The sequence below is a fragment of the Taudactylus pleione genome, unplaced genomic scaffold, assembly GCF_031769625.1.
Source record: "Taudactylus pleione unplaced genomic scaffold, aTauple2 ptg000135l, whole genome shotgun sequence".
Lineage (NCBI taxonomy): Eukaryota > Metazoa > Chordata > Amphibia > Anura > Myobatrachidae > Taudactylus > Taudactylus pleione.
The window spans coordinates 5,901,229-5,915,684 of NW_028284537.1; the positions used below are offsets into that span (position 1 = coordinate 5,901,229).

At 41.5% G+C, this 14,456-nt stretch overlaps 1 protein-coding gene across 8 annotated transcripts in view; it reads left to right on the forward strand.

Moving 5' to 3' along the window:
- The window catches only part of MAGI1 (membrane associated guanylate kinase, WW and PDZ domain containing 1), a 576,221-nt gene that overhangs the window by 447,622 nt on the left and 114,143 nt on the right, over window positions 1-14,456 (forward strand). For 4 of the 8 annotated variants that reach the window (XM_088473383.1, XM_088473386.1, XM_088473385.1 and 1 more), the window contains exons 7-9: window positions 3,673-3,711; window positions 10,473-10,530; window positions 12,978-13,060. In XM_088473383.1, the coding sequence (XP_088329509.1) occupies window positions 3,673-3,711; window positions 10,473-10,530; window positions 12,978-13,060 (180 nt within the window). The remainder of the gene's footprint in view (window positions 1-3,672; window positions 3,712-10,472; window positions 10,531-12,977; window positions 13,061-14,456) is intronic. The other 4 variants (XM_088473384.1, XM_088473389.1, XM_088473390.1 and 1 more) reach the window with 2 other exon arrangements.

The window sequence follows — 14,456 nt, forward strand, 5'->3', positions numbered from 1 at the left end:
TTCTGGACGAGCGAGTGCTAATTGCGTCCGGCTCTGAATCAGGCCCATAGCTCTCAATATTTTGGCATGCAAATTAGGGACAAAATAATCCCCCCCCCTGCCCCACACAAACACCACCCACCTATAATTGAGTTCCGACCCCCAGTTTGATAAAACACCACCCAGATCCTCCCCCAAATAAACACTTTGGATGAAACACTCCCATTTCTGTGGAAGCCCTGCCTTCTTCAAGGTCTGAGATCAGCTAGCAGGTATAATGAATATATAACAATAATACTGCTGCAGGATATTACCTAACACTCATCAAAGTGTTAGGAAGTCTGCTAGCAGTAGGGATGGCCATCGTGGTTACCATCAATGGCATTTTTGCAAGTGACCAACTATGCAATGGATGACCATCGATGGTTTTACCAACCGATGGTCATTCCTGTTTATTGACTGACTAGCCCATGGGCCAATTAGAACAGGGGCGGGGCTATGCTCTGTGTCCCAACACCTTGCAACAAGAAAAAAACCAGCACAATTCAGTTATGATTTACCATCGATGGAGGGAAACCATCTGGTTTTTCCACATCGATGGGAACCCCCCCCAAAAAAACACATTCTACATCTGCCCTAAACCATTGATGATTATGAATCATTGATGGTCGATGGCCAGCCCTAGCTAGTAGAGCATTCAGCTATAGAGCCATTGTTTTTGTCTCCATCTCATGAGACTCATTTCTCTACCTATTGTCATCCTGTCTGTCTGATTATTGTTTGATAATCTCACAATACAGCAGGTGGAGGATGTCCCCTAGTTACAGGGGAGGGTATTGCATGATTGGGAACACAGTATAACAATATTGAGGGCATGCCGGGGCATGAATGGCTTGTAGATAGCAGTGATCAGCCTTAGTGGAGTCAGACACAACTTCCTTAATTCATCCATAGTAATAGCAATGATAGACTAACCTACGCCCTGCATATGTTTCTCTCTATATTTGGCATGGTTTTCTTTTTGAGGTTAGAATTCCTTTTGAATGAAAGAACTTACTGATTCTTCTGATCCTTGCAGTTGTGATTGATGAACTGTTTTAATAGGGTTAACTATTAAAAATAGATTCAAAACGTTCTTAGGACTTCTGATAGAAAGTCCTTGCATAAGGTAATAAGAAACTCTCTAACTCTTATCTTAGAACATTGATATGCTACATTATTAATATTGGTTCACCCTCCGAAACTGAGGCCTCTGCCGTAATATCAACTGTAACTGAAATGCAACTGAAAATAGCCGAATACTCAGGAGTAAACTACCAGGGCCGTAACTAGGGTGGTGCGACCAGTGCCATGGCACAGGGCACCGCAGGGTAGGGGGCGCTGTTTGGGCCTGTCAGTTTTCCTGTTTATTATCATTCTCACTTGTAGCTTCCTCTTCTTCTATCTCCAGCATCTCTTGGCCTCCCCTATCTCTTCCTTGGCCCTTCCCCAGGAGGCCATGGCCCTTTTTCAGGTGTACTCTCTTATGTCCCTATTTAAAAAATGGGGGGGTGCCAGTGCTCTCTCTGGAACAGGGCACCAAAAAGTCTAGTTACGTCTCTGTAAACTACTAGGTTCCAAGTACAAGTCAAAATGTATCTGAATGTAAAATGCGTTTGTATTCTACTAATCAACCCCCTGTTGTAACACAGAGAACAGTTTGACAGCTAAAGGAACGCAGAATAGCTTTGGTTTTCATTTTCAATTTTTACGTTCTGCAAGGGGTGCAGTGTATATTAAGTCATTAGGCATTTATGCTTTAGTAGCGCTGAAATTAACTTGATTTGAAAGACTTAGGTCTGCAGAACAAAATAAAAAACAAATGTAATAGAAAATATACGTTACTTATACCTAGTTTTATTTTCACTTTTTTTTTTTTTTCTTATGTAACTTCACAGTATAACATGTAGATCTGGGGTATATTGTACAAAAAAAAGGACTAATTTAAAAATAAACTTGAGTTACCTGGTCTCTATGCAAAATAAAAATTAATTTGGAGACATACGTTTTGCACACCTAGTTTACAAAGTTTGATAAATTGTGGAATACGAAGATTTTGACATGAACGCAGGAGATATCAGTACTGTTGCCTGCGTTAGACAATTGATAAATAGGAAGGAAACTAAAATAATCCGAAAACTGCTGTTTCCGCATGATTAATGGACCAAATTTAAAGGCTTGATACTGTACATAGGCCTCAGGCTTCTAAACGTGAGCAGAAAGCAGCAGTGCCCCTAGTGGCACTGTCATGAAATGGATTGTACACCCTTTGCTAGCTGGTCACTGCTCCCCCTACAGTACAGTATGTGCTTATGCATCCATTATTACATTGAAGCTGCAGCTCCTGTAGAAGATAGCAAGATAGGGGAGCAGTCAGCTCTACTTGTCAGCTGTTAAACTAGGTATGACCCATAATCCTAGCGTCTAATGGATCAGCTACGATACTGGGGCTGCTGCTCCCACCGTTTATATACTAAGCCCATTATATCAGACATCTGCTCATATTATAAGACAGAAACAGTGTTTTAATTTTACTTACAAATTTCCATATTGCTCTCCCATATTGCACAACAACATGTATGTGTCTATAAATATATAAGACAAATACTCTTTGGCAGTTTTGAATAAAAAAATTACTATTTTGAACAAGCCACCATTGATTGTATTGTATATACTGTAGCACAGGCCTACATCTCCAGTCTTGTACGGCGTCCAGCAGAGAACGTACTTGTGGAACATTTAATTGTACTTTGAGAGAAGTTTCTCATAGGCTGGACTTGTGCTAGGCTGTTGTATAGTTTCATGCTGGGTACATAGTACACGATGTCTACCCAGCGATGGGACGACACAATGGAGCGATACATTGCGCTGTCCTTACACACTGCGTGATCCGGTGTACGACGGCGCAGTGTGCCATTCCATGCTGCATTTACCAGCATGGCGTCCTGTATTGCATCGTCCTCTCTGCTGTGCAACACCGCAGATGGGATGATGCGATGTATAATCCACGGGCACGCGCCATCGGTGGTGCACACTGTGCGATCTGAACGATATATCGTTCCGAACCACGTCGGAACGATATATCGTTCCGAACCGCGTCGGAACGATATATCGTGCAATGGATCGCGTAGTGTGTAAACAGCTTTACAATTGGAAGTTCTCATTCCCTTGACATGTCATGTTTTATAGGACAATATTTCTATTTATTTTGTGACAAATGTATTTACTTTAGAGCCAAATGCAAGGTCACATCATGCTGTCGGCTACGTGTGTCATTTCTTTTTGGGCACGTGGAGTCTAGTTCCTGTGCCACAAACTATCTTGCATTGCATTGTCTCATACAGGTTGATCTGTTCTAATCTGGGACATTTCGGACAATTATTATTATATTTTTTTTAAATAAATCATAAAATGAGGAGTTCCTTAATAAAAGATCGATGCCTAAATTCTCAACCATGATTCATTTGCGCTCAGCGCACAAATCCGATCACTTCTGAAATGTCAAAGTATTAGTGTTCCAGATTAGAACCTTTACTACCTGTATTATTGATTTTATATATTTTTTTTTTCTGATGGGGATTTCCAACCTGGTGTCGGTATCTGAATTTATTTTCTTTTAATCTTTCTGTCTCATTTCCTGCTCTTTCCCTGGAGAAGAAGGGGTCCACACAGAAGAACTGGACAGTGAACTAGGTAATGTGTCACTCTCTATTTTTAATGCTAATTTTTTTATTTTTTTACTTCTACAAAACTGATTTTCCTCTGTTTATGCTCCTAACCCAAGTTTTAAAACGATCTGTCCTTTCTAAATACATGTGTGTTGTAAAAATGATCAGAAATTCTCTTTCGACTCGACGCAATGGCGGTCTGTGCCGCTTTTATGGAGGCATTTAAGGGAGATCAGAGCATCATGTGACCCTGCATCTAAATTGTAGTTTTTGTCACGTACCTAGAGATGTGTCCACATACATCTTACATCCGTGCGCTACAAGTTGCGTTAAACATAACAGGTGAGCGCCGTGCAACTGTGTAGTGTCTTATGCGAATAGGATGTACAAGCATCTTCTGCTGATTAAAATGATATGCGGCATGCCTATATTCTGTGTGCGACTGCGGTTGTATCTGCATGCAAAATGCTACATTAGCGGCTGTGACACTGTAACGTAGCATTTCGCAGGCAGATACAGCCGCAGTCGCACACAGAATATAGGCATGCCGCATATCATTTTAATCAGCAGGAGCTGCTTGTCTGTCCTATTTGCATCACTTTGCGAATAAGGCTCATTTGAAGGTAAATATTGTACAAAAAGATGCTTGGCGTTACCGAGTGATGCCACAGCATGGCGCGATTAGAAGGGCTGTTTAATGCACAAGGAAATAAGATGTAAGTGGACATATCTGTATTTATGCATTTTAGTTATGTCTCCTTTCGTGATCATTTTGAGGCATTAATTATTTGCTAAAAGGCTGAACGAGTTTGCAAATGATTATCTTGTAGCATGAAGGGTTGCAGAAATGTATAAAAAAAAAAATAAGATTGCAATTGTTTGTGTTATAATAAAGTTAATTTAGGAAATGAAAGATAACATCTAATCGGTTCCACTGACAGCACCAGTATTCGTAAATAACCCTGATTGCGTTGGCGCCACCTACAGGATTACCAACATTATGGCACTGAAGACTTTACTAAAACACTTCTAGATCTTAGCTGATCACAAAAACACTGTCTAGTAATGTTAATTATTTTCCATCATCATTCCAATCAGTTATTTTGTTTTTAAATGGACATTTGCAAGGTTCAAAGAGATTTTTAATGTAGATGGCTACTGGAAACAGGATTGATCCCTGTGTCAATGTAAATGAAAAGTTTTATCGCTGGTTCAGTATTCTGTTACATGCGTTTATTTTAACTGGATAAAATTTCTGCCCAGTTCCTCTGATTATTTATCAGAACTGTCTATAATGTCTATAGGCTCATGTGCAGGTATTCGACGATAGGCGCTAACTCTTTTTTTTAATTTTTTTTTATCCACTACCTCCCTTAAAGATAGGGACTAAGCAAACCTTTGCAAAAAAACAGCAATTAATATAGCTTCTACTGTAAAAGTCTCTCATAGAAACAAAAGTTTATAGGGAATTCCCTGCCATCTAAATCCTGCATCAAGGACTCATCCTGTGGCTTTTTAAAATGCGCTATCATGCATTTATTATCACGTTCATATACTTTTTACTTGCGTTCCACGTGCCGTGAGCACTATAACATACTTACCAAATTGAAACCTCAGAGACCGCCATTGGGTAAATTAGGAAAATCCACTTTACAAAAGGCCTAGTCCAGACAACTGAGACGCATACAGTTATTGGATAAAAACGTGACATTGCCAGTGGGCGCTAGACTAGTAAAACGCGTCACATAAACACCACACTACACCCACGCTATAAGACAACATAGAGGCATGGCTACTAATGTATGACAGTGGGGTGTTTACTGTTGACAACACAATTGGTATAAGTGATTAAAATAAGTTAACAAAAATTGAGACATCCTAGTTAATTTTAAGGTTTGATGGCCACTAAGGATGTTTAATAGGACTCCCGCTAATATTATGGAGGTAGAAAAAACAATGGGGAAAGACCGATCATTCTTTACAGAAATGTGGATGGCAACCCTAGTTTGATCTCCATTATGTTTAAGATATGTTACTGCTTGTTGAATAAATTAGTTTAATAAGAATATTTAGTCCAACACCATTTTGGTGCTCTATGAACACACCCGCCTGTCTGAGGCAATACATTGAGTGTCTCGGAAAAACACACAAATCCAACCTGCTATCCCCCAAACTTAACCTTCTGTTTATCTGGATGGAATCTGCTTTGCGATGTAACCGATGGTCCCGATTTCATAATACAATCACTGATTACAAACCATGATTCTGTAATTAGTGCAAATATTAATCCTATTAGAATCTTGCCCTATGTTGCAGCTCTGCCATGTTTTTGCTACATTTATTCCGTATGTATGGGATGTAGGATTTTATTAAATGTTACTGAATTTTTTTTGCTTGAAAGTGGAAAATAAAACAAAAATAAGCCCAGAAACGTCTATTTTTTTAACTAAAATGTCATTTTATTTAACTGTTCTAGTTTAGTTTAAAAAAAAAAAATGGAAATCCCACTTAATGGCGTACCGCCGTTTGGTACATCAAGAACTCTACAACATGAGGTCAAGCACACACACAAAAAAAAAATAGAATGTATTCTACCAGCCATTAAAAATGTTAATGTCCTGAAACTCCCCTGCGATGAGTTAATTTAAAAAAAAAAATTATTTACCACCATAGGACATGCGACTTCCCCTTACAGTTCTGCCACCCCTGGCCCCGCCCTTTGCGACATTTCCGAGCCTGCATATGTTTGTTTGTTTTTTAAATATATTATTTTTCTCTGATTTTTAGATACTTTTTTTTAATAACAAGTGTTTATTTATTTTAATACATTTTGCTGTATGACTCTCACATAGTGTGTAAATTAATAATACAAAATAAATGGGAAAAGGCTTTAATGCTCTCTCTCCATGGCTTAAGGTATCAATGTACCTTTTGATAAAATAAAGCAGTAGTGTAGCTATTAGGTCTCTTATCTTGTGGAACAGGCTATAGGAGTGTTTGATTGTAGCATTCCCCTGATCTGCCGCCAAATGGCAATGAGAACATCTTCTAATTAGTTCCTGTGTGTTTTGTGTTGTGCCGGAGTTTAGACTGCAGTATTTTCTGCCCTTATGTCACTGCAGATGAAATCTGCTAATATTACTGTATAAATGTTTTTTTTCCTGTAACATCCTGTTTCTAATGTGTGATTCTTGGATTTCATCGGGCAGACTGACACTTTAGGGGTGCTCAGGCTACTGACTGTCTGAATTTATTTATTATGTTTATTGGCAGTTATTTATGTAGCACACCTATATTCCGCAGTGCTTTATTGAGAATATATAGTATTTCGCTTCAGTCCCTGCCACAGTGTATATTTTCTACGAGATGCCGGTGTTCGGGATCCCGACGGTCAAAATCCCAATGCCGGCAATCCCCGAAAGGGTTAGGATACCGACACCTGTCGGTCAATATCCTAACCCTCCCCCTAACCCTCCCTCCCCGGTGCCTAAACCTAACCTCCCTCCTAGTGCCTAAACCTAACCTCCCTCCTAGTGCCTAAACCTAACCTCCCTTCTAATGCCTAAACCTAACCTCCCTTCTAATGCCTAAACCTAACCTCCCCCTAGTGCCTAAACCTAACCTCCCTCCTAGTGCCTAAACCTAACCTCCCTTCTAGTGCCTAAATCTAACCTCCCTCCTAGTGCCTAAATCTAACCTCCCTCCTAGTGCCTAAATCTAACCTCCCTTCTAGTGCCTAAACCTAACCTCCCTCCTAGTGCCTAAACCTAACCTCCCTCCTAGTGCCTAAACCTAACCTCCCTCCTAGTGCCTAAACCTAACCTCCCTCCTAGTGCCTAAACCTAACCTCCCTTCTAGTGCCTAACCCTAACCTCCCTCGTAGTGCCTAACCCTAACCTCCCTCGTAGTGCCTAAACCTAACCTCCCTCCCAGTGCCTAAACCTAACCTCCCTCCTAGTGCCTAACCCTAACCTCCCTCCTAGTGCCTAAACCTAACCTCCCTCCTAGTGCCTAAACCTAACCTCCCTTCTAGTGCCTAAACCTAACCTCCCTCCTAGTGCCTAAACCTAACCTCCCTTCTAGTGCCTAAACCTAACCTCCCTCCTAGTACCTAAACCTAACCTCCCTCCTAGTGCCTAAACCTAACCTCCCTCCTAGTGCCTAAACCTAACCTCCCTCCTAGTGCCTTAACCTAACCTCCCTCCTAGTGCCTAAACCTAACCTCCCTCCTAGTGCCTAAACCTAACCTCCCTCCTAGTGCCTAAACCTAACCTCCCTCCTAGTGCCTAAATCTAACCTCCCTCCTAGTGCCTAAATCTAACCTCCCTTCTAGTGCCTAAACCTAACCTCCCTCCTAGTGCCTAAACCTAACCTCCCTCCTAGTGCCTAAACCTAACCTCCCTCCTAGTGCCTAAACCTAACCTCCCTCCTAGTGCCTAAACCTAACCTCCCTTCTAGTGCCTAAACCTAACCTCCCTCCTAGTGCCTAACCCTAACCTCCCTCCTAGTGCCTAAACCTAACCTCCCTCCCAGTGCCTAAACCTAACCTCCCTCCTAGTGCCTAACCCTAATCTCCCCCCCTAGTACCTAAACCTAACCTCCCTCCTAGTGCCTAACCCTAATCTCCCCCCCCAGTACCTAAACCTAACCTCCCCCCTAGTGCCTAAACCTAACCTCCCCCCCCCTAGTGCCTAACCCTAACCTCTCCAAACTCTAAACCTAGCCCTCCCCCACTAGTGCCTATCCCTAACCCTCCTCCCAACCCCGTTACTTACCTTCGGGATGCCAGCGGACGGAATGCCTGCTCCTGGATTCTAACAGATGTCTTGATTCTGTTGCCGGTATTCTAAGCGCCAGAATTCCCTGTGCCTGGATACTGATCGTATTAACTAGGGTTAATTTTTTTTTGTCATAACAATTTTTTGACATAATTAACCTACATGTATGTTTTTGGAGTGTAGGAGGAAATCCACATAAACACAGGGAGAACATACACACTCTCCACACAAATAGTGCCTTGGTGGGAATCGAACCCAAGACCTCATTGCTGTGAGGCAGTAACGACAACTGGCTGGATTTGATCTAAATGACAGTTCAGCGCCTTTTCAATTTGTTTAAGATTTTTTAAATTCCATTTGTTCATTGGTTATTATTTATTTGAGGCAAAAGCTACAAATTTCCATAATGGAAAAGATGTTTTACATACAATATGCTGTTGCCAATACGAAAATGAAAATCAATCTTTTTATCTGTTTTGTAATGCACATTTTTAATATTACATTGATTTATTTTTTTCTTAAATGCAACGTGAAGAAAAAGAGAATCTATCACAGATCTCTTGCTGCAGGCATGTAATTAGTAATACTTGTACAGACAATGCAATGTCTGAAGAGTAAAATTGCAATTATCACTATGATTTGAATAGATTGGAGCCACCTGCAGGTTGCAAGTAGGTACTGCAATCCACTGAAAAAAGATATATTGGAACACTTGGAAAGAAATAAATGGCGGATAGGTTGTATGAGCTAAAGTAATATAAATATATTCTTATTAACTCCCATTAAACCATATGCAAAAATTCATAAAAGGAGCCGCGTGAGTATTTAGAATTAAAATAAGGTTTAATAAACACAATCTAAATTCATAAAAATGTCATTGAGACATACACACTAAAATGTTCATGCAATTGCTAGCAGTATTTGTGTATCATGTGTAGAATAAATCTATTCTACCAGAGAATAATAATGAAGTCCCATGGACAGACTTAAGCTGGGTACACACTGACAGATATATTGGCCGATCAATATATCTGGTGCCCGGTCGGCCAGTGTGTACCAGCGATTTGTCTGTGAACGACGTCATTCACAGACATATCGCTTCAGCTGAAGGTGGGTACACGCTATACAGATATATCCATCAGCAAGCTTGTACCCACCTTTAATCACTTAAATGATATTTGCATAGGCGTTCCATATAGCACACACAGTTACCGGTACCACTTGATTAATTGGGGAGAAAGAGGAAATGTCCAGCAGAGTTGATAATTATCTGCAACTTGTGCAGTCCCTTGGCTGTAGTGAACTCCCACAGATGAAAGGTCCAAAGCGGCCGTGGTTAAAATAGTCCGGTTCTCTAATGTGGCAAGGTGTAATCCAAATGGTATCCAGTGGAATGTCCAGTCCAAAAAGTCCTCTGGTGGTCAGGCTGAGGAGTTTCCCTGTCACAGACCGCTTTTTCCAAGGCAGAAATAATACTTAAAATAGACATATTGGCCTGTTTTCACTTGCATTCAGTACAGTACAGATGCGACAAACCGCTCATCTGCTTGCAACCAAAATGCATTTTTTGGGTGAAAAAGACGCTCGTACAGGACCTGGCTGCTCACTGACGCCAGGCGTTTCGCACCACATAGCGTATTGAGGAGACATCTGATGCTGCTGTCAACTCAGAAAACATTTTTTTTTTTTGCATCAGTAATGCTTACTGTAACAAAGAACATTTCAGAATGATTAAATAAAGCTACACTACTGGGAAATGAATATCTATATATAAAGTATAGTTCTTCCCCTGGTAAGGCCGTTTATGAAATAGTTATCCCAGCTGACGCTGCCTTCAGTCTCTGAACCCTAACCTGATCCAGCAGAAGGTTGGCTTTAATAGTGAGGGGATATTATACTGAAAGAATAAGTTTGTGAGAGCTGTACCAGTGATTGAGTACTGTATATGGAGGTGCATCATTATGTTTCCTCTCTCTTACCGAAACACCGTCTTCTCTTTAATCTATAGAATTACCTACTGGATGGGAGAAGATTGAAGATCCTATATATGGAGTCTACTATGTAGAGTAAGTTATTAACACCACTATAAGCTTGCTGTTTTGTATTTACTGATGTAATCCCCTGCCCCAACTGGAGCCGCAGGGGCTGCTCCGAGCAGATGTTATTTCCTGGGCTCCTCGGTTCCACTACCAAAATCTTGTTCCACTACCAAAATCTGTGCGTTGGCAGGTAGCAGGGAAGGACCAATCACAAGTCATGATTGTGAGATTAGAGCTTGGGATTGGTCCTTCCCCTTCTGACCCTCCCTCCCCTCAGCCTCCATTTTAAAGATGGTTAGATGAATTGATTTACTGTACTGGTTCTGTTTTGGAGGTAAAATATGTAGAACCTCCCACTAAACCCCAACGTATCCAAGGGACCAGATTTAGAGGATTTTGGTCCCATAGAATTTTTCTTGGAGGTATAAAAAGAAATGACTGTATCGCCACAATTACTGTGTCTTGTTTGTTCAGCATTCGCTTTCTTGTCTCTTGTGATTTAACTCTTGATCATTGATAATTAGGGGAAAAAAAAAAACCCCTAAGACTCTTTGACACTACACTTCAACCTCTCTATATCTGTCCTCTATATTTCCAACTACTTGGATGAATAGTCCTCTTTTTTTTCTGTACCACATGCAGTGCATTGTATATAATTTGAATATTTTTTGTTCACAAGTTTCTCTTAAATGTGCTAAAGTATCAGTAGCCTAACAAACCGTGTTTACACAAAATAATCAAAAAAAAGGTGCAGCATAGGCTCTAGTTAATAAATGATAAATGTGTGCACCTCACACAGGGAAGGAGAATCGCAGAATATAATGTAGAGAAGATAAAGGGGAGGGGGTTCATGGGGCAGAAGGGGTGGAGTCTTGGAGGGGAGGGAGTAGAGGGATTCTCACCGCAGCCCATTGGTGGCAGTGTGTGAGGGTCAGCTCAGCAGTGCCTGCCCTGATGACGACAGCAATGTACCTAAGACCTTGGGGCATTCTTGCTTAATCTCCCGGAATGTCCGAGAGGCTACTAAAAATCGGGAGGCGCTCCCAGCCACCTGGAAAAGTTGGCAAGTCCCCTGAATCCCCCCCCTCCCTCCCACCCCCGGGGCCACCAACATAGAGTGCACAAGTGGGCGGTCCAGGGGGGGCGATGACCCAATTCGTGATGAATCGCTAGTAACGCCAGTTTACTTTGCACTGTAGAGGGGGGCGGGGCCACTATCGTGCTGCCACGCCCCCTGCACAGCCCACCTTTCCAGCCAGGAGGAGAGGGCAGCAAAGTCTGTAAGTATGCTTTAGGGCCAAACTAAGTAAGCTTCCTATGGGTCCAGAGGGGCCCCTTGTGAGAGCCCCCTTTAATCCGGTGATTTTAGAAAAGAGCTAAGGATTTGACATAGGGCCAATAAGAAAAGTGACAGCCGTATGCTTAAAAGATACTTAAATTGCTATTTACAGAAAGTTAAACCTATGTGGGATTTACTGCTCTGACTGCTTTACACATAAGGGATAAGAGAGGATATACAATGTATGATTTTGTTGTCTCAGATTATAATTATTTAAAGAATGCAAAGTGCTAATTAGAGGAGGGGAAAAAAAAACCCAATTCACTCTATTTGTGACACAGGGCCTGATTCAGAGCCGGACGCTATTTGCGGACGGACGTTCTGAAATAGGGGCCGGATATTTAAATGAAGTGCTCGCTGTTTGCGGTCTGTTGACGCCTCTATGTCTGAACGAGCGAACGAAACATGCGGTTGCTATTTTGAAAAACACGCCCCCTGGCCGCTCGCATCATACATCATCTCCGCTATTTATTTGATTAATCGAGTACATCGAACGGCTTCTGAACTGCTCGCTATTCTTGTGGTAGCATTTTCCTACCGCAATCATGCGAGCAGTTCAAGCTAAAAAACAACCAAGTGACGTGGTCGATGACGCTGCTTTGTTAATTATGCACACCCTTAAAACGCCCGTTTTGACCGTTTGGCACGCCTGCGTTCGGATCTCCACTCCCCGTTATGAAGTTCCTTCCCCTGTTACCACCCACAAGCGCCTCATCCTGTCACTCAAATTACCAGGCATTCGCTATATTGCGAGCACATGATTTCTGACCACACTGACTGGTTCGCGCATGCGTACTAAAACCCATACGCATGCGCAGATGTGCGAACATCGCTCCGAACGGACGAGCGGCCGCTTACGAGTGGCTCTGAATCAGACCCACAGATCCCTCACTTTGCACCTGCCCAAACATAGAACAGTCTGCAGATTTTTATTTCGGCCTCTTTGAGACCTTTATTAAATGTCCAGATGTGTTTTTTCAATGCTGACACAATTTCTATTTTGATAGATAGTTTTTATTTATAGGGGGATGCATAAACTTCCTGACCACTCCCGTCGGCTTTGTGTGAAGTGTCCTCAATAGAGTGTGTTCCTGTCCTTCAATACTAAAGCACGTCATTCTGTCTTCCTTCACAGTCACATAAACAGGAAAACACAGTACGAAAATCCTGTCCTCGAAGCCAAGCGAAAGAAACAACTTGGACAGCAGCAGGCAGAAGGTGAGTAAACCTGCCGCATCATTCTTCCATTAAGCCGTTTTATGTGAATACTGCAGGTTATGGGTTGTTTTAGTGATGGGGATAATGCTGACAGTATTACGCTTGGATAATGCCAAGTAGAATACATTCTGAGTGCATGGCCGGGTTGAGGTAGACTAGTAGATTAGCACCAAAAAGAAGGCGCTGAGGAGAGGTAATAAAGGGTCTTTGCAGTAAATATCCTACTTAGGCTGAGCCTGTCATCTACAGTACATATAGTGTAAACCGCTATACTGTACGCGGACGCAATACAAAGCCTTCGCTAGTGACATCATTAAGGCACAAGGTGTCAGTCAATGTCACTAGTTCCTATTTAATTGGTATTGTAGGCTGAATATATTTTCAGCCCACCATGTGACTGCCCCCTCTGTGTGCTGGTTCCAGGTACAGATCCACTGTGCGCATGTGATAGGGATCATAGAGTGTAAGCTCCACTGGGGCAGGGACTGATGTGAATGGTAAGGTATTCTCTGCATAGTGCTGCGGAATATGTGTGCGCTATATAAATAACTGGTAATAAATAAATAAAGACTCCTACCTAAGACTCTTATTACTCATAGCAGTTCTGGGACCTTACTCACAGATTCTGGTTTTACATAATATCAGATAATGCTGACATTAAGAGGATAATTTGGACATTACCACACCTCCAACGCTGTCTTCAACATATGTATTTTATTTGACCATATTTTTAAATTCGAAGGTGTTTGAGACCGATGTTGGCACGTTTTATTCATTCATCTAACTCTGACATTTGCAACAATATAAATCCTGTTTGGTTTATGCTATTGATAAATGAAGGACATTTCAGTCTACTAATGCGAGGAAACCTTGATTGCCTTTATTTAAAGATGCGTTTACATATGAAGCATGATTTGTTACCCAAAGTTGTTAGAGAGTACCGGTGCTTTGTGTTGTAGGGAGCTGTGGAGGGAGGCTGTGTTCTAATTGTGTTTCCCTGGGATTGCTAAGCACTCATTGCTAAGGTCACCCTGTGTAGGAGATCCACAGGGGGGCACCCTGAGACAAGTAATACTCAGCAGACAGGGAAGATGCACACTGAGAACCACAAATAAAAGAATTTAAAATCTCCAGACGCCACAATCGATTTGCCCAATTTGCTATTGCACGTGTGATCATGTTGTAATTTATGCATTTTGCTCTGCAGAGCTTACAGCGTAATAACGCTTTTAATGTCATATGTACAGTATATAAATCATACAGTATATTAATACGCATTGGGGGATTAATGCAATATCTGTAATGTAATGTAGAAATAATATGTAATGTAATTGTGTTTACCGGTTTTGCAGAAATCTGTTTTATTTATGACTAACTGTAATGCGTCTGTCATTCA